This window comes from Achroia grisella, unplaced genomic scaffold (genome assembly GCF_030625045.1).
Source record: "Achroia grisella isolate CSIRO2021 unplaced genomic scaffold, CSIRO_AGI_Agris_v1 utg768, whole genome shotgun sequence".
Classification (NCBI taxonomy): Eukaryota; Metazoa; Arthropoda; class Insecta; order Lepidoptera; family Pyralidae; genus Achroia; species Achroia grisella.
Window position 1 is genome coordinate 609,909 of NW_026713015.1, and position 26,283 is coordinate 636,191.

Genomic DNA, 26,283 nt, shown 5'->3' on the forward strand with positions numbered 1-26,283 from the left:
TACTCTGGAATGACGACAAATGAGTAGTATCACGGCCGTCACATGATAACGTGATGTAGTGCTGTTGATATATATAGGCGACGGTTACCACGTATCATCAGGTGGTACGTCTGCTTGTCATTCCTATGCAATTCCTCGTTTTTTAAGTCTCTATTTTGATACATCAATCCTATATTTATTAATATCTATACTTTTTAAAATTTGTGATTATCTGTTTTAAATAAGCACCCACTAAATATTCCTGAGTAATCTATAAAAATGAATAATTATTAATTTTCGATAGTGCCACATCTCTATTTAAAAACTGCAAACAGCTGGCAACATAGATAATATTAAATTTGTCTACGACTATAGGTAATGTTACATTTGTCTCCGGTATTAAAAACAGACTATAGGTAATGTTACATTTGTCTCTGGTATTAAAAACAGACTATAGGTAATGTTACATTTGTCTCTGGTATTAAAAACAGACTATAGGTAATGTTACATTTGTCTCCGGTATTAAAAACAGACTGTAGGTAATGTTACATTTGTCTCCGGTATTAAAAACAGACTATAGGTAATGTTACATTTGTCTCCGGGATTAAAAACAGACTATAGGTAATGTTACATTTGTCTCCGGTATTAAAAACAGACTATAGGTAATGTTACATTTGTCTCCGGTATTAAAAACAGACTATAGGTAATGTTACATTTGTCTCCGGTATTAAAAACAGACTATAGGTAATGTTACATTTGTCTCCGGTATTAAAAACAGACTGTAGGTAATGTTACATTTGTCTCCGGTATTAAAAACAGACAATAGGTAAAAATACAAAATAATACATAATTCTGCGCTGTAAGCAATTTTAAAACGCTGAATTATTTATAATGATTACATTATTTAACGGCCTCGATGGTCTAATGGTTTAGCACACTGCTTTACTTCCAATAGTCGCGGGTTCGATTCCTCGCACGGCGCAAACATTTGGTTTCATGAGTATGATTGTTTGTATTGGTCTGGGTGTTTTCTATGTATAATATATATGTATTTACAAAAATATATTTGTATCAGTTATCTAGTACCCATAATACAAACTTTAGCTAGCTTAACTTGGGAATAGATGGCGCAGTGTGAATTGTCCTGAGATTATTATTATTATGTACTGTTTACGAAACAAATATATCCATGTATTTGTATCAGTTGTCTAGTACCCATAATACAAGCTCTGCTTACAGCGGAACTAGATGGCGCTGTGTGAATTGTCCAGGTTTATTATTATTAATGAAGCCTCACCTATTAACACAACGTTTCTATACAACATACTATATTCTTTAAACGCCAAAGAACCCTCGTTGTAAGATATATCGTTGCCTAAAATGTATTTATACAATATGATATTGTTTCATTTTTTCAAAATAAAATATGGTTGTTTAATAACAGTGTATTATTTTCAAACTTTCGTATTTAATATAAATTATTTTAATTATTAATCGGGTCTTAATACGAATAATTTTATGGCAAATAAAAGTTACCTCTCTGGACGTTTCGACTAGGTTGCACTAGCCGTGGTCACGAGCTGACTGGAGTAACAGCGATGTCAATGTAGATAGGTGACAGCAGTTTTTTCATCTACCGTCACTAGATTGTTCAACGAAAGTTCGCGACACACAGCACTCACGGTATCCGTACACTTATTGGCAGATTGTATTCAATTTGGCAGAAAAAATTCAAAAGTCTTATACAATATTTTCTTTGTAAAAAAGCTTATTATAAAATTGAAGAATTTCTAAATGATAATAATGTCTTTGTAGAAAATATCTAACTTAAAATTCATAGCGCTGACAATGTTATCTGATTGAACAGAGATTAACTGCGTAGCGGTTTCTATGTTGATTATCGAATGCCTAATCCTTGTTAATGCAAATATAATTAAAACAATAGTTATTTAAATGAGCAACATACAAGTTTCTCTCTCATTCTTCTTGTGATTAATCTGCAGTCCGAATGAGCGGTAGAATAGAAAAAATGTGACTATTCAAAAGTGCTTATATAAAGTTTATTTGAATAAAGATTATTTATATTTCTATTTCTAAATAATAATAAATCTATTAGTTTAAATGAAAGAAAGGGACTATGAGAAAAGGAAAAATAGAACTCCAGACAAAGAAAATGGGATTTTATAATTAAAACAAATTTTAAATATAAAACTCAAATCATATATTCAAAGTATTTATTCTAACTCAGACAGTCTATAACGAAATACATAATTAACTGTGCCCACGACTTCGTCTGCGTGGAATTGTGACCTTGGATAGCATTTTTAATTATTTAGGCTAATTATATTACTAATATACATGCTCGACATCGTTCTAGCTTCAAAAATTATGAATTTCCATACAAACTTTCAACCCTTCATTTATTTTACCAATTTAAGGGTAAAGGTTTATACAAACTTTGAATGTCATATTTATTTCTTGTTAATCAACAGCCTAAAAAATAAGTTTCAAGCTTATAGCTTTAGAAATGACGATATTTCCATACAACCTTTCATCTCCCCTTTCAACCCCTTACAACCCTTTTTTCGCATTAACAAGATTTTTACAGACTTTTAATGTCATATTTGTTTATATTTAATCAACAGCCTAAAAAATAAGTTTCAAGCTTATAGCTTCAAAAATGACGGTATTTCCGTACAAACTTTCATCCCCTCTTTCAACCCCAAACAACCCTTTTTCGCATTCAAAAGTAGCCTATGTCCTTTCTCAGGGTCTCGACTATATGTGTACCAAAATTTATTTAAATCAGTCTGTAGTTTTGGCGTGAAAACGCCACAGACAGACAGAGTTACTTTCATATTTAGAACTAGCTGACTCGTGCAACTTCGTCTACATCACACTTACTTGACATTTATCATTACATTTCTCCCAATTTACATAATATCTTTTTAAATTATAACCTATATGTTATTCTGATATATAAACTACTAACAGACCCGCCCACGCGTTGCTGTGGCTGAGGTTCTTGAATAAAATAATATTGCGACTATAAATTGAAATGTAATCCTATCGCTCAAGTTGGATCAAATTGCACACAATGTGCAAATCAAATTAGCAATCGGTTCAGTAGTTTAAGCGTCCATTTCGGACGAACAACGTGACACGTAATTTTTATATATAAAAATATATTGACGACCTCGGTGGTCTAGCGGTCTAGCACACCGCTTTACGTCCGATGGTCGCGGGTTCGATTCCTCGCACGGCACAAACATTTGTATTCATGAGTATGATTGTTTGTATCGGTCTGGGTGTTTTCTATGTATATTATGTATGTATTTACGAACAAAAAAAAATTAGCTATGTACTTGTATCAGTTGTCTAGTACCCGTAACACAAGCTTTAGATAGCTTAACTCGGGTCTAGATGGCGCTGTGTGAATTGTCCTGATATTATTATTATTATTATTATATCACTGTAAATTTTCAACAAAATCCGTTGAGTAGTGTTTGTGTGAGAGTAACAAACATCCATCCATACAAACAAACATTCGCGTTTGTATACAGACTTATCCTTACTAATATAATATTAATAAGATATTCGTAAGGATAAGTCTGATAAGGCGACCTTAAGGCCACACTATATCCTCGATCCAAGGCACGTACTTCGAGACGCGCGTGTATATGCCAGGCTCGCCGGCCTGCCCGCACGCCTTCCCGAATGACGTCACTCCTATGACCACGTACATACAGTTGATTTTTAAGCTCTTGATTTGGAGTGGACCTCCACTGTCGCCCTGTAAATAAGAGAATATAATCAAAATAAGCTTTATTGATATAAACTTAAAGTTACTTTTTAAATGGTCACACTTTTTCCATATGAGCGATGAAATTGTTTCACAAACCTTGAATTTGACAACTACGTCTGACTAGTCTACGATGCTCTCACAATTCCATTACACCCTCGTCACTCTACAAAACTCACTAGCTCATAAAACTCTACTCAGCCTATGACGCTCTCACAATTCCACTATACAAATTTTACAAACAAATAAAGTATTATTTTAGATTTAATTATTAAATATTTGTAATGGCCAAATGATTTCACAATCTTTGGACACAGCTACAACGTTTGATCAGCCACAACGTCTGACTACTCACAAAGCACTAACCAGCCCATGAGGCTCTCACAAGACTACTACGCTCTCACAACTCCACTATATTCTCGTTAGTCTACAACACAGTTCACAAAGCTCAAACCAGCCTATCAATGAGTGTGAGTGAGAGCATCGTGAACTAGTAAGAGCTTCATAACGCTCTTACTAGTTCACGATGCTCTCATTAATCCCAGACTCTCTCACTAATCCACTAAGTTCTCGTTAATGCACAAACCTCTTAATTAGTGTGTTACCTGGCAAGTGTCCTTCTTAGATTTCTTGTCGCCGTAACATATCTGGGTGTTTGCATCGAAGCCTTGTTTCATAAGTCTATTTTTAGGAAACTTTGTTCTGCACTCGTCTGGTGTGAATTTATTTATGATCACCTGTGTATGGAAAGAAGAAATGCAATTATACCCATATCTATAGTAATATTTTTGTTTATGGATGATAATGGAATGGTGAACCCGCCTGCGCCAATGCTTTACACTGGCGGGGCACCAGAGGATGATAAGATAAGGATGAGGACAAGTCAGTCAAGACAAGTCAAGGATTATTTTTAAAGAGCAAAACACAAGTTTCATGCTCGTTCCTCTTGTGATGAGACAGCTTTCCGAACGAGTGGTAGATAAAAAACAAATTGTTATGACTGTTCAAAAGTGCTTAAATTAAGTTTATTTGAATAAATGATTTTCTATTCTATTCTATTCTATTCAGTTCGCACATCGTGGTAAGTGTACCAGGAATTTATGTAGGGGGAACCGCGTGGAAGTTAACCTGACATGGTACATTGCTAGCAATGGGGTTATCAGTCCACATTTCTAACAATATCTTTTCCCCCAATGTTAATATTAAGAATAAGTAGGTACTTCTAAGTATATATAAATCAAAGGTGACTGACATAGTGATCTATCAACGCACAGCCCATACCACTGGACGGATCGGGCTGAAATTTGGCATGCAGGTAGATGTTATGACATCCGCTAAGAAAGGATTTTGATTAATTCTACCCCCAAAGGGATAAAATAGGGGTTCAACCCCCAGTTTGTATGAAACTTTGTCAATTTTAAACCGATCGGGCTGAGACTTTGCATGCATAAAGCTACTATGACGTAGGCGGGATGTCTACGTCATAGAGAAACTATTTTGATAAATTCCACCGCTAACGGGAAAAATTAACGCGAGCGAAGCCGCGGGCAAAAGCTAGTACTAAATAATTGTTAGATTATTAGAATTTTCAGTTGAGAACGAGCTAAAATGTTTTTTAATTTTTGTGGCTAAACAACAACAGATAATGAAAAACTGAAGAGGTTCTTTTTTCTCTACAACTTTTATTTAAAACATATTTTCATATTTCTTACCCCTATCGAGTTATTTTGGAAAAAAAGGCGTTATTCAACCTTTTTTTTTATATTTTTTCGTCTCTTTTCCGGAGACGTAAATAAAATTTTCTTTCTGAATATTATTATTCACGTATTCGCGAACTTATTAATATACTAGCTGTCATATATCAAGACAAACGTTGTTTGTCCATATAAATTAATAACGCTATAAAAAAAGGGGTTGATGATAGAAAGGTGAAAATTTAGGATTGTATGTATTTTTGTATATTGTATCATAAAAAAATAGCAACTAAAAATTTTGTCTAAAAAAATAAAAAATAAAATTTAGGGGTGGACTACTCCTACCCCATAGCAGTATGCCATACATTTAGGGGGATGAAAAATAGATGTCGCCGATTCTCAGAACTACTCAATGCGCTCACAAAATTTCATGAGAATCGGTCAAGCCATTTCGGTGGAGTATGGGAACGAAAACTGTGACACGAGAATTTTATATATAAGATATTGCACCAAAAGTGGTTACATCATGTTTAATTTAAAATGTTACTGAACTAACACGTGTATTTAGTTTTTAATATAATTGCATTTTATTCCTCATATGAGAATGTTAAGTGATGCAAATGTGATAATAATAATAGCGGCTTTTTTGACATTTTTTTCCCTACAATTTTTATTTAAAACAATTGTTCAGATTTCTTACCGCTATCGAGTTATTTTGGAAAAAAGGCGTTTTACAACCTTTTATTTTTTCGTTCCTTTTCGGAGACTTCAATCAAAATTTCTTACTGAATATTATTATTCACGTTTTTACGAATTTATTTTTATATATTGCATCAAAACTGGTCCATCATGTTTAATTTAAAATGTTACTGGACTAACACGTGTATTTAGTTTTTAATATAATTGCATGTTTTTCCTCATATGAGAATATTAAGTGATGCAAATGTGATTATAATAATAGTGGCTTGTTTGCCACCGTGGTATAAATAAAATATATATTATGGACCCTGACCTTCTGCAGGACCTCAGCGTTGTTATCAGCTGTCCCTCGGTTCACTGTAACGCCCCAACCGGTGGCGGAAGCACGGTCATCATCCACTCGATCCCCGATGTACAGACAAGCTGGTATTATTGATGGACCCAATCTGAATCTGTAGGAAATAAATCAAAACTTTTTATAAGTACTAGCTTTACACGCGACTGTTCGTCCGCGTGGAGTTTAATTTAATTTTTCTAAAATAAATGTAGCCTAAGTTACTTATTACGTCCTGCCAATAAAAGTCGAGTCAAAATTGGTACAGCCATTTCAGAGATTAGCCGGAACAAACAGACAGACAGACAAAAATGGTAAAAAATGTTATTTTGGTGTATGTACCGTATATTCTATTCATATGCATGTAGTAAAAAATGGTTATTTCAATATTACAAACAGACAGTCCAATTTTATTTATATGTACAGATGTATAGATTTATTTATTTGCAGATATTATGTAAAGATATACCGATCTGCTCCGATTTCCGGTATCTAGGTTCTCTCCTCCAAAGCAATGGTGAATTAGACAGGACCATAAAGCATAGAATTAACGCAGGATGGATGAAGTGGCGGCAGGTTACGGCAACGACGTGTGACTCGCGTGTTCCCCTTAAGCTTAAGGGGAAAATTTACCAGACCATGATCCGGCCTGCTGTCTTGTATGGAACAGAGTGCTGGCCCGTAAAGGCGACGGATGAAAGACGACTGCATGCAACTGAAATGAGAATGTTGAGGTGGATGTGTGGTGTGACAAGAATGGATAAGATAAAGAATGAATACATTAGAGGAAGTATCAAAGTGGCGCCGGTGTCAGAGAGGTTGAAGAGTAATCGTCTATCATGGTATGGACATGTAATGCGTAGGAACGAGGATAATATTTTAAGAAAGGTGTTACAAATGAATGTGGATGGTTATAAGGGTAGAGGAAGGCCGAAAAAGAGATGGATGGACTGTGTGAAAGATGATATGGTAAGAAAGGAAGTAAATAACGAGATGACTGCGAACAGGGATGAATGGAAGCGAAAAACATATTACCACGAAATACATGGGATAAGGAAGAAGCAGATGATGATTATGTAAAGATATACAACTTACGGTGATGCCACTTCCAGAAGTGCTATGTCGTTGTACCTCGCCGGTGGGCGGTAGTCTGGGTGCTTGATCACTCGGGCGATCCTCACGATCCTCGTGTTATCCACCTCATCCCGCCTCAGTATGCCCACCACGGCGTACGTTATGTTCCCCCTGTTAACATACAATAATAATCTCAGGACAATTCACACAGCGCCATCTAGTCCCAAGTCAATCTAGCTAAAGCTTGTGTTATAGGTACTAGATAACTGATACAAATATATATATTTTTTCGTAAATACATACATAATATATATAGAAAACACTCAGACTGATACAAACAATCATACTCGATCATAGATAATGTTTTATTACATTATCTATGTCAATGGGAAAGTTAAGAAAACTAAAGAAACTTATTATAAATTTAGTAATGACATATTGTAATTTAAATAAAGTAAATTAAATATTGTAATGGGTGAAAACTGTGATCGGTACAGTTTATGCTGTAAATAATATAAATGACGTAGTGGAGTAACTTGAAACAGTCATGCTCGCTATAAAGTTCAAAGTTGTGGCGGCGTGGTGGGCCGGGTCGATGTGCTCCCTCTAATATGGTTGAGTGCAATGATGGCTGGCTCATCCGTCATACTCGTGAACGGGTGCTGCTTCTGGGGACTGGTCTGTTCAAGTTGCGAACACTGATTAGATTTTTAATTTTTTTTTTATTTAGTATATGCTACGCATATGCACACTCTGTTCTCCCAAATTTGAATTTAAATGAAATAGTATTATTGTAAATATGTACAACAATTATAAAAAAAAATACGAGCTGAGTTTCTTGCCAGTTCTTCTCATCTCGAAATCACTCCGAAATGACGGTAGATTTGACATATCATAAGAGTCTGTAATAGACCTACGTGAATAAAGATATTTTGAATTTGAATACAAATGTTTGCACTGTGCGAGGAATCGAACCCGCGACCATCGGAAGGAGGCGGTGTGCTAAACCGCTAGATTTTTTGTTTGTTTGTTTAATCCCATCTGTAAGACAGGACTTGGGCTTTAACGTCCAAGTCCAATAATTGGCTCCTATCTATACCTCAGCAAACTATACTTACAGTATCTTCACGTGTATACGAGTATAAAAAAAATCTTACCAGTCTCTATGCACCGTGCAATGTCCAGCTGTGAGAATGAACCTATCACTCAATACGGTTCCACCACACAACCACTGGATGTTAGGTGGCTCCCCGTACCCCAGCAGCGCCTGATCAAAATTTAATATATTTTTAATAATTTAATAAATTCAAAGGAGAAAAAAGGATTGTTAGTAAAATGGCCTCGTGACCTCGGTGTAGGTACCATGTCGGGTTGACCTCCACGCGGTTCCCCCTGGTTCCCACCGTGATAAATTCCTGGTGAATTTGTCGCGATGGGCTAACTGACCTGACCTCATTCATCTTGTCATCCTCCACTGGTGCCCCGCCAGCGTGGACCGTTGGCGCGGACGGGTGCACCTTTTCGTTATCATCATTAAAAAAAAACTCGCCCGATTCTTTGTCTATATCTCTCTATGTTTATGGATATAGTAATGTTTGTTACTCTTTCATGTAAAATGTACTGAACGGATTTTGATAAAACTTTACAATAATATAGCTTATACAACAGAATAACACATAGGCTATTTTCATGACTGAATTACTCATTAAACGATTACTTGAATACATACATAATAACTATATTATTTCATCACACATCCAACTACCATAAATAAATTATACGAATTTCGCTGCATAATTACTTTATTTTTCAATAGGAACAATCAAAAATGGGATCTATTGTGATGCTAATAGGGTTTTCGGCCGGTGAGAGTTTTAGTGGTTTTATTGTGAGGAAAACACAATAGGAAAGTGTAAGGTAATGACGGTGACCACACGAGTGGTCAGTAGTGTCGAAATGTTTATGTCGCGTGATCAATTGTGGTACAAAGTTCGCTTTCTTTCTAATATACTAATATTAGACAAGTATTTATGTATGTATGGTATATGTTTGTATGTATACTTGTATGGATATTTATGTCTACATATATACATATTTATATATTTATTTGTGTACGTTTTATAAAATTATTATAATATTAGCTGTCCCGGCAAACGTTGTTTTGATTTAAAATAAAAAAAAAATTTAGGGGTGGACTACCCCTAACATTTAGGGGGATGAAAAATAGATGTTGGCCGATTCTCAGACCCACTCAATACGCTCACAAAATTTCATGAGAATCGGTCAAGCCGTTTCGGAGGAGTATGGGAACGAAAACTGTGATCCGAGAATTTTATATATGTATAAGATAATTTTATTTGCACGGCCAACAACTTATGATATCTATCATAAGTTGTTGGCCAATTATCTATCTATCTAGATAGATAGATAATTGGTTTATTGCCAACATAACAAAAATAATACAATTTACAATAAGACACAAAACAAGAACTAAATAATAACATGGAAGTTGGCAATAGGAGCTGCCTCAGCTGTTGCTGATATAAGCACAACCTTAATGAGGTGCACCTATACAGCGCTGGTTTTCAGGCAGCCCCCATTATCGTAAAAAAAACTAAGATGCGGGTTTTTTACTACATACAGATACATATAATTTAAACACAAAAAAAATATATTAAATAAGATCTAGGATACACAAATATATATATATATATATATAGAATGAATAATATTCAATGCTCACAAAATCCGAAATCAGTTACAATAACAGTATCAAAAGGGAAAAAAAATTACAAGATATCTTATCTCTGCACAACTCATGGCTGACTATAGAAAATGACATTAGGTGTTAAGTCCGCCATATGTACTTTTTACCTGTGCATGACGTGCATTAAAGTTATTTAAATAAAAATTCATAAAAAAATAATATATACAGAAACCAAGCAGAGCAATACAGACAGTCTTTTTTTTTATACCACGTAGGTGGCAAACAAGCATACGGCCCATCTGATGGTAAACGGTTACCGTAGCCTATGGACGCCTGAAGCACCAGGGGTGTCACGTGCGCGTTGCCGACCCTTAAGAAACCTTAATATACCCTTCTTGAAAAACCCCATGCTCTCGAGAAAACCTCGTTCATTCCACAATCTAAGTGTACGCGGGAGGAAGCTCCTCTGAAACCGCACTGTCCGAGACCACTTAGGTTCCAGCGTGTGAGATGAATTCTCTGTCGATGGCGAGCGGTGCGATGGTAAAATGTAAAAAATCTTACTCATGAATACAAATGTTTGTACCGTGCGAGGAATCGAACCCGCGATCTTCGGAAGTCAAACCTCTACAGCACCGAGGCTGTCACGTTTATCACGATGGTTTCAACTTGACATGGTACAGCTAACAATGTGATCATCAGTCCAAATTACTAACAATATTCTTTCTCCCAATTTTAATATTAAGAATAAGTAGATAGTATAAATTGTTAGATTATGAGAATTTTCAGTTGACGAGCTAAAATATTTTTTAATTTTTGTGGCTAAACAACAACATATAATAAAAAAATGAAGAGGACCTGTTTTGTGCAGAATTATTTTCTCTACAACTTTTATTTAAAACATTTCTTCATATTTCTTACCGTTATCGAGTTATTTATTTATTTATTTAAGATAAGGTATTCACCACACTTACAGGTATACCAAAGCGTGTAGTGAGCCAATAATATAACATAATATAATAATGTAATTACATAAAAAGCAACAAACAACACTCAATAAACTTATTAATATTGTCGTGAAAAATATCGACCTCTGGCTGCTCCGAAACCAAGCTATTAAGCCAGCGAGATAGCTTGATAAGTAGGAGCAAACTGGGCAGTGCATGTGCGAACATGTGGTGCCGATAGTAATCGACACGTGCGTAGTCGCAGGTACCGCTCTGGGGCATATAAAGAACAACGACTTAGGGTTGTCGGATTATCTATTCTCCCATTCAGCAGCATATAATAGTGCACCATTAGATTACACTTTCGCCTTACTTCTAACGTATTCATACCTACCATACCGCACAAATAGTGACGGGTATAAAAAGGGATTATAGCCATACAGATTATTGTATAAGTATCGAGAAGGAGTACCGCACATGGAGTACTGCTCTCATCTTTGGGCAGGAGCACCTGGATACCAGCTCGGTCCTTTTGACTCGGTTCAGAGACGTGCTATGAGAATTGTCGATGATCCCAATCTCTCTGACGGTATCGAACCACTCAGCTTGAGGCGAGACTTCGCATCGCTTTGTGTGTTCTACCGAATATACAATGGACTGTGTTCTGATGAATTGTTTGACATGATGCCTACGGCTACCTTTTACCATCGCACCGCTCGCCATCGACAGGGAATTCATCCCCACACGCTGGAACCTAAGTGGTCTCGTACAGTGCGGTTTCAGAGGAGCTTCCTCCCGCGTACACTTAGATTGTGGAATGAACTACCTGCCGAGGTTTTCTCGAGAGACTACAGCATGGGGGTTTTCAAGAAGGGTATATTAAGGTTTCTTAAGGGTCGGCAACGCGCATGTGACACCCCTGGTGTTTCAGGCGTCCATAGGCTACGGTAGCCGTTTACCATCAGATGGGCCGTATGCTTGTTTGCCACCTAAGTGGTATAAAAAAAAAAAATCGAGGAAATTTTCTCTGAACTCGTTCTAAACTTCGTTTCGAGTTATTTTGATAAAAGGTGTTTTTCAACCTTTTTTTATTTTTTCCTCTCCTTTCCGTCGACTCAAATCAAAATTTCTTACTGGATTCTATTCATACTTACCATGTGAGGAAACTCGTTAGTGAGTGCATCCTCTCCATCGATGATCAGTCCATCAGCATTGTGGTTACAATAGTTCCCCCTGCTCAGGGTGCCGGTGAGGACCACAGACTTCTCACAAGGGTACACCAGAGTCTGCTGGTACTCGATACACTCTGGAAATAAGAGGTGTCGTCTTATTAATATTATAACCGAGAATGATAGTGGGTATGGATAGTAATAATAATAATAACTATTACAAAAAGCCGTCATACTAAACACATGCCGAATAGTAAGAAAATTTCTATCTTCATCACATAACTCATCCATGATTGGCTAAGGCCCGCGTGTTTGAATATATTACCCTCGTAAAAAGGGAGATATAATTCTATATCTATTATAATATGATTCTATGTATAATATGTATCTATTTACTAAAAAAAATATTTATGTATGTGTATCAGTTATCTAGTATCCATAACACAAGCTTTAGCTAGCTTAACTTGGGTTTAGATGGTGGATGGTGCTATGTGAATTGTCCTGACATTATTATTATTATTATAATAATAATCTAGACCCAAGTTAAGCTAGCTAAAGATTGTGTTATGGGTACTAGATAACTGATACATATACATAGATTTTTTTTTTGTAAATACATACATATTATACATAGAAAACACCCATACCGATACAAACAATCATACTCATGAATACAAATGTTTGTGCCGTGCGAGGGATCGAACCCGCGACCATCGGTCGTAAACCGGTGTGCTAACCGCTCTACCACCCAGGTCGTCAAAGTCGTCAAGTCGATGGATGTTTGTTACTCTTTCACGCAAAAACTACCGAACGGATTTTGATGAAACTTTACAGTAATATAACTTATACATCAGAATAACATATATGTTAGAGTTCACATCAATATTGTAGAAAAAATCCGATAATTTAAAATGTTATTAAAAGAAGGTAGTTTGTGTTTAGTACTAATGAAGTACCCAATGTAAAGATTATTACAAATATTGTAAATAGCGCCATCTAGTATTTATAGAGCGAACTAAGTTGTTTATCATAAGATAACCGTTACCCCCGCTCCTACCCTACTACACTGACTTCAGTCTATAAATACGGAGGTCGGTAGTTGTATAATCCTCTTTCGTTGGGTGAGCCGCGGCATTCAGTCGACGAGTGCAGAGCGTGCCGGTTGTGTTTTGGATACTAAAGTGAATTTTATTAGGAATGGGTTTATCCCGGTCTTAGTTGGCCGGGGGGGAAGCTGCAAGTAGTGAAGGTGAGTGTTAATGCATTCTAAAAGGGCCTTTTAAACCTACACCCGTGTCACAAGTCACGCGCGCTACTTGGGGTTTCCCTTGCGGTAGCCGGCTTCAAAGCCTCAGTCGTCATCATTTAATTAGTGCTTATTATTAATAACACATAGGCTATATTATTAATAATAATAATAACAGTTTAACACCCCATCAAAGTGAGATATATAATATATATATATATATATATATATGAAAATAATAATAATTATTATTTATTTATTGAAAGAAACCGCGGGAACAGCTAGTAATAAATAAATAAAATAAATAACCCTGGACAATTAACACAGCGCCATCTAGTCACACGGTAAGTAGAGCTTGTGTTATGGGTACTAGACAACTGATATAAATACAAAAATTTTATAAATTTATATTATATATATAAATTTGTTTATATTTTTTTTAAATGTAAATATAAAACGAGAAAAATCTTAATACCGCCATTTACATTTCTTACTAACGCCATCTAGCGACATAAATGGAAACTGTTCAGGACATTTTTATTTACTAAAATATGCAGCTAGTGATGATGATACTGGTAGTCGAGCGGTTTATCAACCGCTTCACGTCCGGTGATAAACATTTGCTGAGTACGATTGTTTTATCAGTCTGGGTGTTTTCTATGTATAATATGTATGTATTTACAAAAAAAAAATCGATGTCCGATGGTCGTTATCGGGTTCACAAACACATTTGTATTCTAGATGAGTGAACTGATATTATTATTATTATTATTCATGATTCATTCACGATTCATTCATGATACAAACAGTGTGTCATGTGTGTGTGCGCGTTTTATGTGTGAGTGTGTGTGTACTTATTGTGTAATATGTATGTATTTACATTTTCATCGAAGAAAAATCGATGTACGACAAGTATCAAGACAGCTTTTTGAAGGGTGATGTAAAGTGTCTTTTGTATATTTAATTGTTTCAGGCTAGATGGCGTTGTGTAACTGTAGATGAGAGGACTATTATTTATTATTATTATTATTGAAGATTATTATTATTATTATTATTTTGTTTTCACAGCTTCTGCTGCATTTTTACGTTTTGCGGCGTATACGACATTTACGAGTCAAAACCAAGTGCACCGTGTGTGTGAGTACGTGTTTATTATATAGTAATACTAGCTACTCGCTCCGGCTACGCCCGGGTGTACATGTATTATACATAAAGCTTCCCCTTGAATCACTCTATCTATTAAAAAAATCCGCTTCAAAATCCGTTGCGTAGTTTTAAAGATTTAAGCATACATAGGGACAGACAGCGACAGCGACTTTGTTTTATACTATGTAATGATTATTACTTACTATCCCAAGCTCTCTGGCCAGTCTTCTCAGCGGTCTGTGAGGGGGGCAACGGGGCACAGGACCCCGTACTGATCCCTACAGTTTGTCCCGTCTCGTTATCGACATATGTATTAATTTCTGGCTCATACGGTTCTGTAGTGGTAGAAGATCTGAAACATTTTTGTTGTTAGATAGTTTTAAATTTGATATTTATACGTAGGTATTTCGGCAGTGTTTGTATACTCTGTGCAATTGACAGTCTGGATTGTAAAAATGGCGGGAACGGCCTAATTAAATGTGAAGCGCAAATTAGCATTTTATTTATTTAAATATTTAAATACAGTACAATTATATATATAAACCTTCCTCTTGAATCACTCTATCTACTAAAAAAACCGCTTTAAAATCAGTTGCGTTTTAAAGATTTAAGCATACATAGGGACGGACAGACAGCGACAGCGACTTTATTTTAAACTATGTAGCGATGAATAGATGTATATATTTTTTAAATAAACTTACTTTATTGCACTTTTGAAAAATTTACATTTTTTAATCTACCGCTCGTTCAGATATGGCATTCTCATCACAAGAAGTAAGAAAGAAACTTGCGGTTGCTCTTTTAAATAATTTTATTATTACTTTACATTTTTAAGTTTAAGTGTGTGAATACAAACCACCAATTAGCACTAATTCAATTAAATACTCAAATAGAAAAAATATTGAATATATAACCAACTGGTTAAACAATTAATTCATTTATAATTTATTTATTTATTTATTAAAACGTTTATTGCACCAGAAAGACAACCAATTAAACAAAGAACAAACAACGCCGCTGTGTTATTCTGATGAATAAGCTATATTACTGTAAAGTTTCTTCAAAATCTGTTGAGTAGTTTTGCGTGAAAGAGTAACAAACATCCATACTCAAAAACTATTCAATTATAATAGTAAATAGGATTACGTGCTTTATTTATATATAATTGTATTATAAAAATATAATTGTAATTTATTGACTGGAGAGATCCTTTTTACTATTATTATTATTATTTTTCTATGCATAGATTAATTTTTTTTTTTTCTTCTCCTCCTCCATCTTTGGCTTTGCCTTCGCATTTAGCCAATATCAAAGTTAGGGAAATATACACTAATTATAATTTTTAAACAATATCATATTGCTGAATTAATTCGTCCAGATTGCGAACAAGAATTGGATTTTTTTTTTGCAATATCATATGCTGGTGGTCACTCTATTCTCCCAAATTTGAATTTAAAAATGAATCTGTATTATTGTAAACATGTACAACATTTATTTGAAAAGAATACGAGCTGAGTTTCTTATCAGTTCTTCTCATCTCGAAATCATTCCGAACTGACGGTAGATTTGACATATCATAAGTCTGTAATAGACTTACATGAATAAAGATATTTTGAATTTAAACGTGCCATTACTATGTCAAAACAAATGCTACTATACTTTAATTATAATCTTTTGTTTTTGAGTAAATAAATAATTATTATATATCCTACATGTATTAAGTGACTCCACTACCCGCATATATATATATGTTTTAACAAGGGATGTTATGAATATAAAATTTCGGATACGGATAGGTTTCGGATATAGTAATAATTATTATACCGGTATAATAATCATTACTATATCCGAAATCTGGATGCGGATATGAAATTATTTCGGATTATCCGTTAGTTTCGGATAATTTCGAGTACGGATATTATTTTTTTAAGGAATTTCAAAAGTAAAATACAAATAGCTAATAAAATGATTACATATCGTGTCTCAATTAGGCTCCGACCCTGTCCGATATTATGCGTAGCTTTTATTTCGGATTCGGTTACGGTTACGAATATTTTTTATATCGGATATCCGATAGTTTCGGTTACGGTTAGGGAGCTCCTTAACATCCCTGATTTTAACCTCATTATATTAAGAAAGAAAGAAAGAAAGAAAGAAAGAAAGAAAGAAAGAAAGAAAGAAAATTTTATTCAGTGCAATGTAAAAAATACAATATAAACAACAAACGAACAAAAAAGAGCAAATAAAAGCGGTCACATACCTGTTTTGTGTTTATTGCGGAAAATCTGCATTTATTATGTATAGATCACTAGACGTTTACCGCCATCGTGATATTAAATATAATTATACTAGCTTTTAGCCGCGGCTTCGCTCGCATTTAAACTAATAAAAAGTATTCTATGTTCATTGTAATACCTCCAAGAACATGTGTACAAAATTTCATGATGATCGGTTCAGTAGTTGCGTGAGAGTGTAACAAACATCCTAACATTCACATTTTTAATTATATTTAATATATATATTAATAAGGGTTATACATATAAGGATGTATCTATTTATTTAATAATACTTGTAATAAATAATCTAATAATAACTCAAAGGTGACTGACATAGTGATCTATCAACGCACAGCCCAAACCACTGGACGGATCGGGCTGAAATTTGGTATGCAGGTAGATGTTATGACGTAGGCATCCGCTAAGAAAGGATTTTGATTAATTCTACCCTCAAGGGGATAAAATAGGGGATGCAAGTTTGTATGACACTTGTCAATTTAAAACCGATCGGGCTGAGACTTTGCATGCATAAAGCTACTATGACTTAGGCATCCCCTAAGAAAAGATTTTGATAAATTCCATCCCTAAGGGGATAAATTAACGCGAGTGAAGCCGCGGGCAAAAGCTAGTTAATAATAATCCCACGGTAAGGAGAGATTGCAGAGAGAGATTGAAAAAAATGTGATGACTATTCAAAAGTGCTTACATTGAGTAAGTTTATTTGAATAAATGATTTACTATTCTAATTAACATCTAAGGGCCTTCTCTACCAACAACCATAAACCATAAAGCCAACTGAGAAATTAGTCAGCGGCGCTATATACGTAGTTATACTCATGAATGCAAACATACCATGCGAGGAATCGAACCCGCGACTAAGAAGTACAAAGTGTTGTCAAGTGTAGTCACCACGCCGTCGACAATAGTGTAATGACTTTCCGTACCTTCTTGTAGTTGTAGCGACTTCCGGTCGTGGTGTTGTGGTAATAGGTTCCGGTTTTGGAGATGATCTCTCCACGCAGCATACCACGATGTCGAACCCGGAGAAGCCGCATCTCTAGATCATAAATTAAATTTTTAATACACTTTACGGCAGCGCCAGCCTTACCCATTGCAGGACTTTGGGCGGCAGGTCTTTGGTTCCTTCGGGATATTGCTACTATGTCGGCCGATAGTCCGGCGAAGGAGGGCGGTGCAGGCTGGGACAATGGGCCCAGGTGGGGCCCGTCCCGGCCGTTAAGCGTCGCGTTGGTGGCCCGCTCCTGCTATGACCCTACTCTGGTAGAACGTGCGGAGCGGGCGCGGCTCTGTGTGGGCGGCAGTCTCAGGGGTTCAAGTCTGTCGCTCACACAACAGGACCTGAGAAGGGGGGGAGGCGCATCCCGTATTCCGGTGCGTCTTCCCCACGGTGGGGGGAGGCGCATCCCGTATTCCGGTGCGTTTTCCCCACGGTGGGGGGAGGCGCATCCCGTATTCCGGTGCGTCTTCCCCACGGTGGGCGGAGGCGGGGGAACTGGGAAGAGTTCCCCCCACGCGTTGAGGAGGGCCCGCTTGCGGGCAACCGCCGCTGGGGTCGCGGTTGATTGCCAGCGATCCCAGGAGCCGAGATGGGGGAGGCGCATCCCGTATTCCTGCGTCTTCCCCACTGGGCGGAGGCCCTAGTTCCCCCCTCTGGTAGAACGCCGCTGCGTTGATTGCCAGCTCGATCCCGAGCTCTGTGGGGTGGGCGGCGTCTTCCCAACGGTGGGCAGAGGCGGGGGAACTGGGAAGGTTGCGGGCAACCAAGTCTGTCGCTCACACAACAGGACCTGAGAAGGGGGGGAGGCGCATCCCGTATTCCGGTGCGTCTTCCCAACGGTGGGCAGAGGCGGGGGAACTGGGAAGAGTTCCCCCCACGCATTGAGGGCCCGCTTGCGGGCAACCGCCGCTGGGGTCGCGGTTGACTGCCAGCTCGATCCCAGGAGCCGAGATGGGGGGGAGGCGCATCCCGTATTCCGGTGCGTCTTCCCAACGGTGGGCAGAGGCGGGGGAACTGGGAAGAGTTCCCCCCACGCATTGAGGGCCCGCTTGCGGGCAACCGCCGCTGGGGTCGCGGTTGATTGCCAGCTCGATCCCGTGAGCCTGGCACTATGGCGGCGAGGAGGAATATCGTGGGGTTTTTGGCGAGTAGGAGTCTCACAGTACCCGTCCGTCCAACCTCTGAGACAGCCGGGTCTCCATGAGGGATTTTCCCCACGTACAAAAAAAAGGTCTTTGTGACGCCCTTTGTCCGTTTAAGTTGTACGTAAGTACTATAGGGCGCAGGGGGCGTGCTTATTTTGGATGACATGGGGGGGGTGGGGGGTAGGGGAGTCTAGATGACGATTAAGTCATCGGTAGTTATATACTTTTTTTACACATGTTGGGCACGAAGGACAGGTCAATAGATGGGCCACAGTCTGGGATGGCGCTCCACAGTCGTAAAAAAACAACTAAGGTAAAAATAAAAAAATAAAACAAAATACCTAAGGTACTGTGTTTATTAAGAGAAGCCTCCCTTGAAGCGACACCCCATTTTACCAGTTAAATAAAAGAAAGTACCTCAAGTTACTTTTTTTATATATTAATTTAATAAAAAAATGTTTCATTGCGTCTCCATGTAGGAATTTCATGTAAAAATCGTACAGAAACGAACCTGAGGTTGTATTCGATTCTTGAAGTCGTCTATAGCTGATTGGCACTGTCTTATGTTGAGACATGTTCCTGGTAGACCATCTTTGGTGCAAGGTTCACCTGTAAAGAACATTAGTATTTATGTGTATGACGACCTCGCTGGTCTAGCGGTCTAGCACACCACTTTACGACCGATGGTCGCGGGTTCGATTCGCACGGCACAAACATTTGTATTCAAGAGTGATTGTTTGTATCGGTCTGGGTGTTTTCTATGTATAATATGTATGTATTTACAATGTGTATGTAGTACTCATAACACAAGCTTTAGCTAGCTTAACTTGGATCTAGACGGCGCTGTGTGAATTTCCCAAAAAAAAAATTTAAGGACTGGGTTTCTTAAGAACTGTAAGTTATTCTGTATGAGGACACACTACGGTCATTTTTACTGTAATACGTTTATTTTTAAATATGACAGTAGAAAAACGGGGTAATTGGGGTAATTAACGAAGATCTTAAGGACTGTAAATTATTTTATACTAGCTACTCGCCCCAGCTTTTTTTTTATAACACAGGGGACAAACTAGCATACGGCTCACCTGATGGTAAGTGATTACCGCCGCCCATGAGCACCCGCAACACCAGGGGAATTGCAAGTACGTTGTCAGCCATTTAAAAAGGAATAAGCTCTTTTCTTGAAGGTTTCAATATCGTATCGGTTCGGAAATACCATTGCTGGATTCCACGATGTGGTTGTGCGAGGCAAAAGTTTCTAGAAAACCGCACTGTGGAAGACCGCCATTCATCCAGATGATAAGGATGGTATTTCAGTTTCTGGCGGGTGGTACGGTGGTGAAACTCAGCAGCTGGTATTAATCCGAACAATTCCTCAGAACACTCCCCGTGATATATGCGGTAGAAAATGCACAGAGATGCAATATCACGCCGCAAAGCCAATGGGTCGAGTCTGTCACATGGCTTCGCACGGGTGTACATATATTATATATATATATATATATAAACATTCCTCTAGAATAACTCTATCTAAAGAATAAACTGTTTCATACGAAGTTGACATACTCATATTATAAATAATGTACGTACTTAATATTGACTAACGAATAACCAAAATTGACAATTGTTTTGTCTGTTGCATGTCAGAAATGACAAAATGTGTGAAACTAGTTCTAAAGATCTTAAAAACCACACATGTACCACATTTTAAGCAAATAAATATTCCATATATTACAAATTAATTTTAACGTTTTATTTTCTTTAGTAATCTTTACGTACGCTCTCTCGTGTGTGGTGGCCCCACTGAAAATCAGCACTGTGGTGTATATATACTGCAGTATAAATGCTGAGTGGGAGTCACATTCAGCGTTACTAGTATGTTTTAGCTTTTAGCTTTTAAGTTGTATAGTATATAAGATAGATAGCATCTAAGAATACTGTAATGCTGAATAAATGTCTTTATTATTATTATTATATTAGATATTAGACCGCTTTACGTCCGATGGTCGCGGGTTCGATTCCTCGCACGGCACAAACATTTGTATTCATGAGTATAATTGTTTGTGTCGGTCTGGGTGTTTTCTATGTATATTAAGTATGTATTTACGAAAAAAAAAATCTATGTATTTGTATCAGTTATCTAGTACCCATAACACAAGCTTTAGCTAGCTTAACTTGGGTCTAGATGGTGCTGTGTGAATTGTCCTGAGGTTATTATAAAAAAAAAAGATTATTATTATTTCATTCATTTCAAAATCCGTCCGTCAGTCTGGATGGTAAAAATGATGGTAACGCCCTAATTAAATGTGAAGCGCAAGTTAACATTTTATTTATTTAAATATTTACTTAAATACAGTACAATTATATATATAAACCTTCCTCTTGAATCACTCTATCTACAAAAAACCGCTTTAAAATCCATTGCGTTTTAAATATTTAAGCATACATAGAGACGGATAGACAGCGACAGCGACTTTATTTTATACTATGTAATGATGTCGAGAAACTACGGTTATTTTTACCGAAATATTTTTAGGAATTATTTTGGAAGTAGAAAAACAGTTATTAAATTGTAATTAAATAATAAAATGGTAAGGTAAAATAGAATAAAACTCTGAAAATTATTAGATAGAAATTAGTCATGGAAAATTCATACAACGCAATCTAGTCCCAAGCTTAGCAGAGCTCGTATTCTAAGTACCTACTAGACAACTGATATAATAACTTTTTGTGCAAATCTATACATATTATGGGACACAGTTACCTGGATACATCAAAATAATAATTGCATTTAATAATGTCTAGTAAGACAAATTCAATATTGTGTAGTAAGCACTGCTGTGTCTAAACTGTGTCACCCCACCTTACATTTTCCTATTGTTATTTAGTATATAAGATCATTATTTCTATGTATATATTGTCAGTTTATTATCATCTGTAATATACATCGTCTCGACCAACAACATCGTATCATTCACCCGCAACACATATAAATAAAATTGGAGTGTCTATTTGTAATACTGAAATAACCGTTTTTACTACATGCATACGAATATAAATACGGTACATACACCAAAATAACATCTCTCTCTGTAACAATCTCTGAATTGCCTGGACCGCATTTGACGGGACTTTTATTGGCAGGTAGCTGATGTAATAAGGAGTGACTTAGGCTACTTTTATTTTAGAAAAATAAAGTTAAATTCCACGTGGGGTACTGCTATCAACCATAAAAAAATGCAAAATTAATACAATAATAGTCGTAATAATTATTTAAGAGAGCAACAAGCAAATTTCTTCCTCGTTGTTATTGTTATAAGACCGCCTTCCGAATGAGTGGTAGATTAGAAAAAATATTATGGTTACGGATACAAAAGTGCTTAAAATTTAGTTTATTTGAATAATGAACTGGTTATGTCGCCACGTAATGAAAAAAACAGACTATAATTTGACAATTCTGTTTGGGAAAAACGTTGTTTTTGTAGATGTAGTAAGTGGGTTGTGGATTTCCCCGATATCATATTTCCTAAAACCTATTTATAAATAGTTTAATATTGTTTTCATACCACTTTCATACTCTTTATTACGTAATTAGATGGTGTGAAATATGTTTATAGATAGTAAAGAGAGAAAGTAAGAATCTCCTTATCGATCTACTCGCCCCGGCTTCGCACGGGTGTACATGTATTATATATATAAACCTTCCTCTTGAATCACTCTATCTATTAAAAATACCGCTTCAAAATCCGTTCCGTAGTTTTAAAGATTTAAGCATACATAGGGACGGACAGACAGCGACAGCGACTTTGTTTTATACTATGTAATGATATGTAAGGAGGGAGAGTGAAAGAAAGAGAGAGAGAGAGAGAGAGAGAGAGAGAGAGAGAGAGAGCACTTCATAATTACAGATCCACTGCACCTATATGAGAAATTCTTTTACTGTTTGAAATGTATATTATTCTAGAATGTTATATATTAACGGTTAACACACCGTCTTACTTCCAATACTCGCGGGTTCGATTCCTCGCACGGTGCAAACATTTGTATTCATGAGTATGATTGTTTGTATCGGTCTGGGTGTTTTCTATGTATAATATGTATGTATTAAAAAAATTAAGTGTATATATTATCTAGTATCCATGACACAAGCTCTGCTTGGAACTAGGTTCAAGGTTGATTCTACATATATATGATAACTGATTAATCTGTCAACACACAATAATAAATATAATAAATCATTAATTAATAACTGCATAGTGTAAGTTCGCTAAATTTATTGTTATTTTTGTATTGAGTGCATTAAAGTTATATAAATAAACTAGCTGTAGCCGCGACGTCATCTGCGTGGAATTTAACTTTTTTTTTTAAATAAAAGTAGCCTAAGTTACTCCTTATTACATTAGCTACCTGCCAAAAAAGGTCCCGTCAAAATCGGCCATTTCATATATTAACCGGAACAAACAGACAGATATACAAAAAATTTTAAAAATGTTATATTTTGGTATATTTATATTCATATGCATGTAGTAAAAATCGGTTATTTCAATATTACAAACAGACTCCAATTTTATTTATATGTATTGATAAACAATTGCAATATTATCTACTAGGGTCGAAAAGGGATTGTTAGTAATGTGGATTAATAATCCCATTCAAATTCAAAATATATTTATTCATGTAGGTCTATTACAGACTTATGATATGTCAAATCTACCTTCAGTTCGGAATGATGTCAACATTGCTAGCAAAGTACCATGTCAGGTTGATATCCACACGGTTGTTGGACACCGTGGTAAATTGCCATTTGCCAAGATGGGGTAACCGACCTGACCTCATGCTCATCTTATCATCCTCCACTGGTGCCAGCATAAACCGTTAACGCAGCGGGAGCACCATTCCATTATCATCCATTAAAAAAAAACACCTACTTAAGATACATAAATCTGACATAAAGATTGAGAAAAAAAATAATAACTAAACCTTCATACTGAGCAGAGACAACGGCAGCACAGAATATAAAAAGGAATATTTTAAACATCTTCCCGCTTAATTGTAGGTACAGTCAAAACAGTAAACACATCACAATTAAAACCTAATAAACAAACCGGTTTTAATTATCACTTTACGTATGTACAAGTAATTAAATTAATCATTTAAATTATTGTTTAAAATATACAAGATAATTCACACATTATATAGTAACTTTCTTTTTAAATTATTTTTTTATTAAAAACATGTAAAAAACTGAGACGTACAAGTCACACTTTTTTATTTTTTTTTTAATAAAAAACCAATGTAAAGAGTTAAGACGCACAATTCACAGAGTAGTTATATCTCGACTGACCACCGATGCAAAATAGCTAACGGCATACAGCCGACCAATGTCTGCTGATGACATTAACATGGTACGCAAATAGTGGATTCCACTATTAGCGCCATTTTGTATTCAATATTTTATTTACCTATTGCTTATTATTGTTATTACGTATTATGCTTCGGTGGTCTAGCGGCTTAGCACACAGCTTTACTTCCGATGGTCGCGGATTCGATTTCTCGCACGGCGCAAATATTTGTATTCATGAGTGTTATTGATCATATCGGTCTGGGTGTTTTCTATGCATATTTTTTTTTCTCGTTTTATTTGTTTCACCGTTTTTTTTAACGTATATATTTTCATTTATTTTAAATCTTAGGCTCCCGCTGCGATTTGATACAGGGGAGGTTTTTGATAGAAGTTTTCACTAGGGATATATATTACATTATACATACATATTTTTATAATTACACATATATTATACATAAAATATTATATTAAAGTATATAATAGATTTAATACTTAAATATAAAATTTAATCATAAAAGATTTCGCTTGTATGTAGTGTACACTTATGTATTGTTAATCTGTTTTAACTTATAAATAATACTTTTAGCCAGGGCATCATAAGAAGCAAGAGTTTCCGGCTTATTAATGAGGCTCGTCAAATTATAAGGGGAGTCAATCTCATGCAGGCGACACGTTTGCTCGTGCTCATGCCGGGCTCTTCTAAATATGGCGCAGCTACTGAGCAAATGTTGTTAGTGTTTCTCACTGTGATCTATTTATAATGCATTTAAAATCAATAAAATTAATAATGATAGACCGTGTTATATTTTATTTTTAATTACAATTATATGGCTTTTATACAAAAAGAGGTTTCATGTGCTAATAAATGTTCTACTGTTTGCTCGCTGTCTCCATCACACGGACAACTTGCGTTGTCAATAATACCAAATCGCTTCAGATAGCTTTTATTATATCCATGCCCTGTGAGTACCTGGGTGAGATGAAAGGAATATTATGTACCTATTTACAAAAAGAAAATTTCTAAGTATTTATATCAGTTGTCTTGTACCCATAACACAAGCTCTGCTTACCATGGAATTAGATGGCGTTAATTGTCCAGAGGTTATTTATATACTTATTATTTTATTTACCATTATATATAATTACTAGCTTTTGCTCGCGTTAATTTATCCCCTTAGGGGTGGAATTTATCAAAATCCTTTATTTATTAGGGAATGCCTACGTCATAGTAGCTTTAAGCATGCAAAGTCTCAGCCCGATCAGTTTAAAATTGACAAAGTTTCATACAAATTTTCATCCCCTTGGGGGTAGAATTAATCAAAATCCTTTCTTAGCTGATGCCTACGTCATAACATCTACCTGCATGCCAAATTTCAGCCCGATTCGTCCAGTGATTTGGGCTGTGCGTTGATAGATCACTATGTCAGTCAGTCACCTTTGAGTTCTATATATTTAGATATAATTCGATAGATGGTCTAGCGGTGTAGCACTTGCAGGTTCGATTCCTCGCACGGTACAAATATTTGTATTACACTCAGACCGATACAAATGTAGTATGCATGACAGATATGACCTTGATCTTAGGTACCTTTTAGTATCACTTATTTTAGTCACCAAGCAGCTTGCATCGTAAGCTGTTTTATATCGAGTGCAGATTAGGCAGTGAAATTACAGGATAAGATGGCTATGACGTCACCATAGTA

General features: G+C 36.1%; 1 protein-coding gene across 1 annotated transcript; it reads right to left on the minus strand.

The window, feature by feature from the left end:
• Positions 1-3,563: 3,563 nt before the first annotated feature.
• LOC131850407 (serine protease Hayan-like) lies at positions 3,564-24,484 on the minus strand. Its single transcript, XM_059200618.1, has 10 exons — positions 24,217-24,484; positions 19,748-19,845; positions 18,018-18,130; positions 15,001-15,149; positions 12,391-12,542; positions 8,740-8,849; positions 7,604-7,753; positions 6,488-6,626; positions 4,387-4,518; positions 3,564-3,772 (listed from the first exon to the last, which is right to left on the minus strand). The coding sequence occupies exons 1-10, from the start codon at positions 24,272-24,274 to the stop codon at positions 3,605-3,607; spliced, it is 1,269 nt and encodes a 422-aa protein (XP_059056601.1). The 5' UTR covers positions 24,275-24,484; the 3' UTR covers positions 3,564-3,604.
• Positions 24,485-26,283: the final 1,799 nt, after the last annotated feature.

Excerpts from the sequence above, each read along its gene's own strand:
- LOC131850407 (XM_059200618.1), bottom strand. The coding sequence starts at position 24,274 with ATGTTTAAAATATTCCTTTTTATATTCTGTGCTGCCGTTGTCTCTGCT. Across the intron at positions 18,131-19,747 it reads AGAATCGAATACAACCTCAG|AGATGCGGCTTCTCCGGGTT; the intron begins GTTCGTTTCTGT and ends TTTATGATCTAG. Across the intron at positions 15,150-18,017 it reads GTCGCTACAACTACAAGAAG|ATCTTCTACCACTACAGAAC; the intron begins GTACGGAAAGTC and ends AAAATGTTTCAG.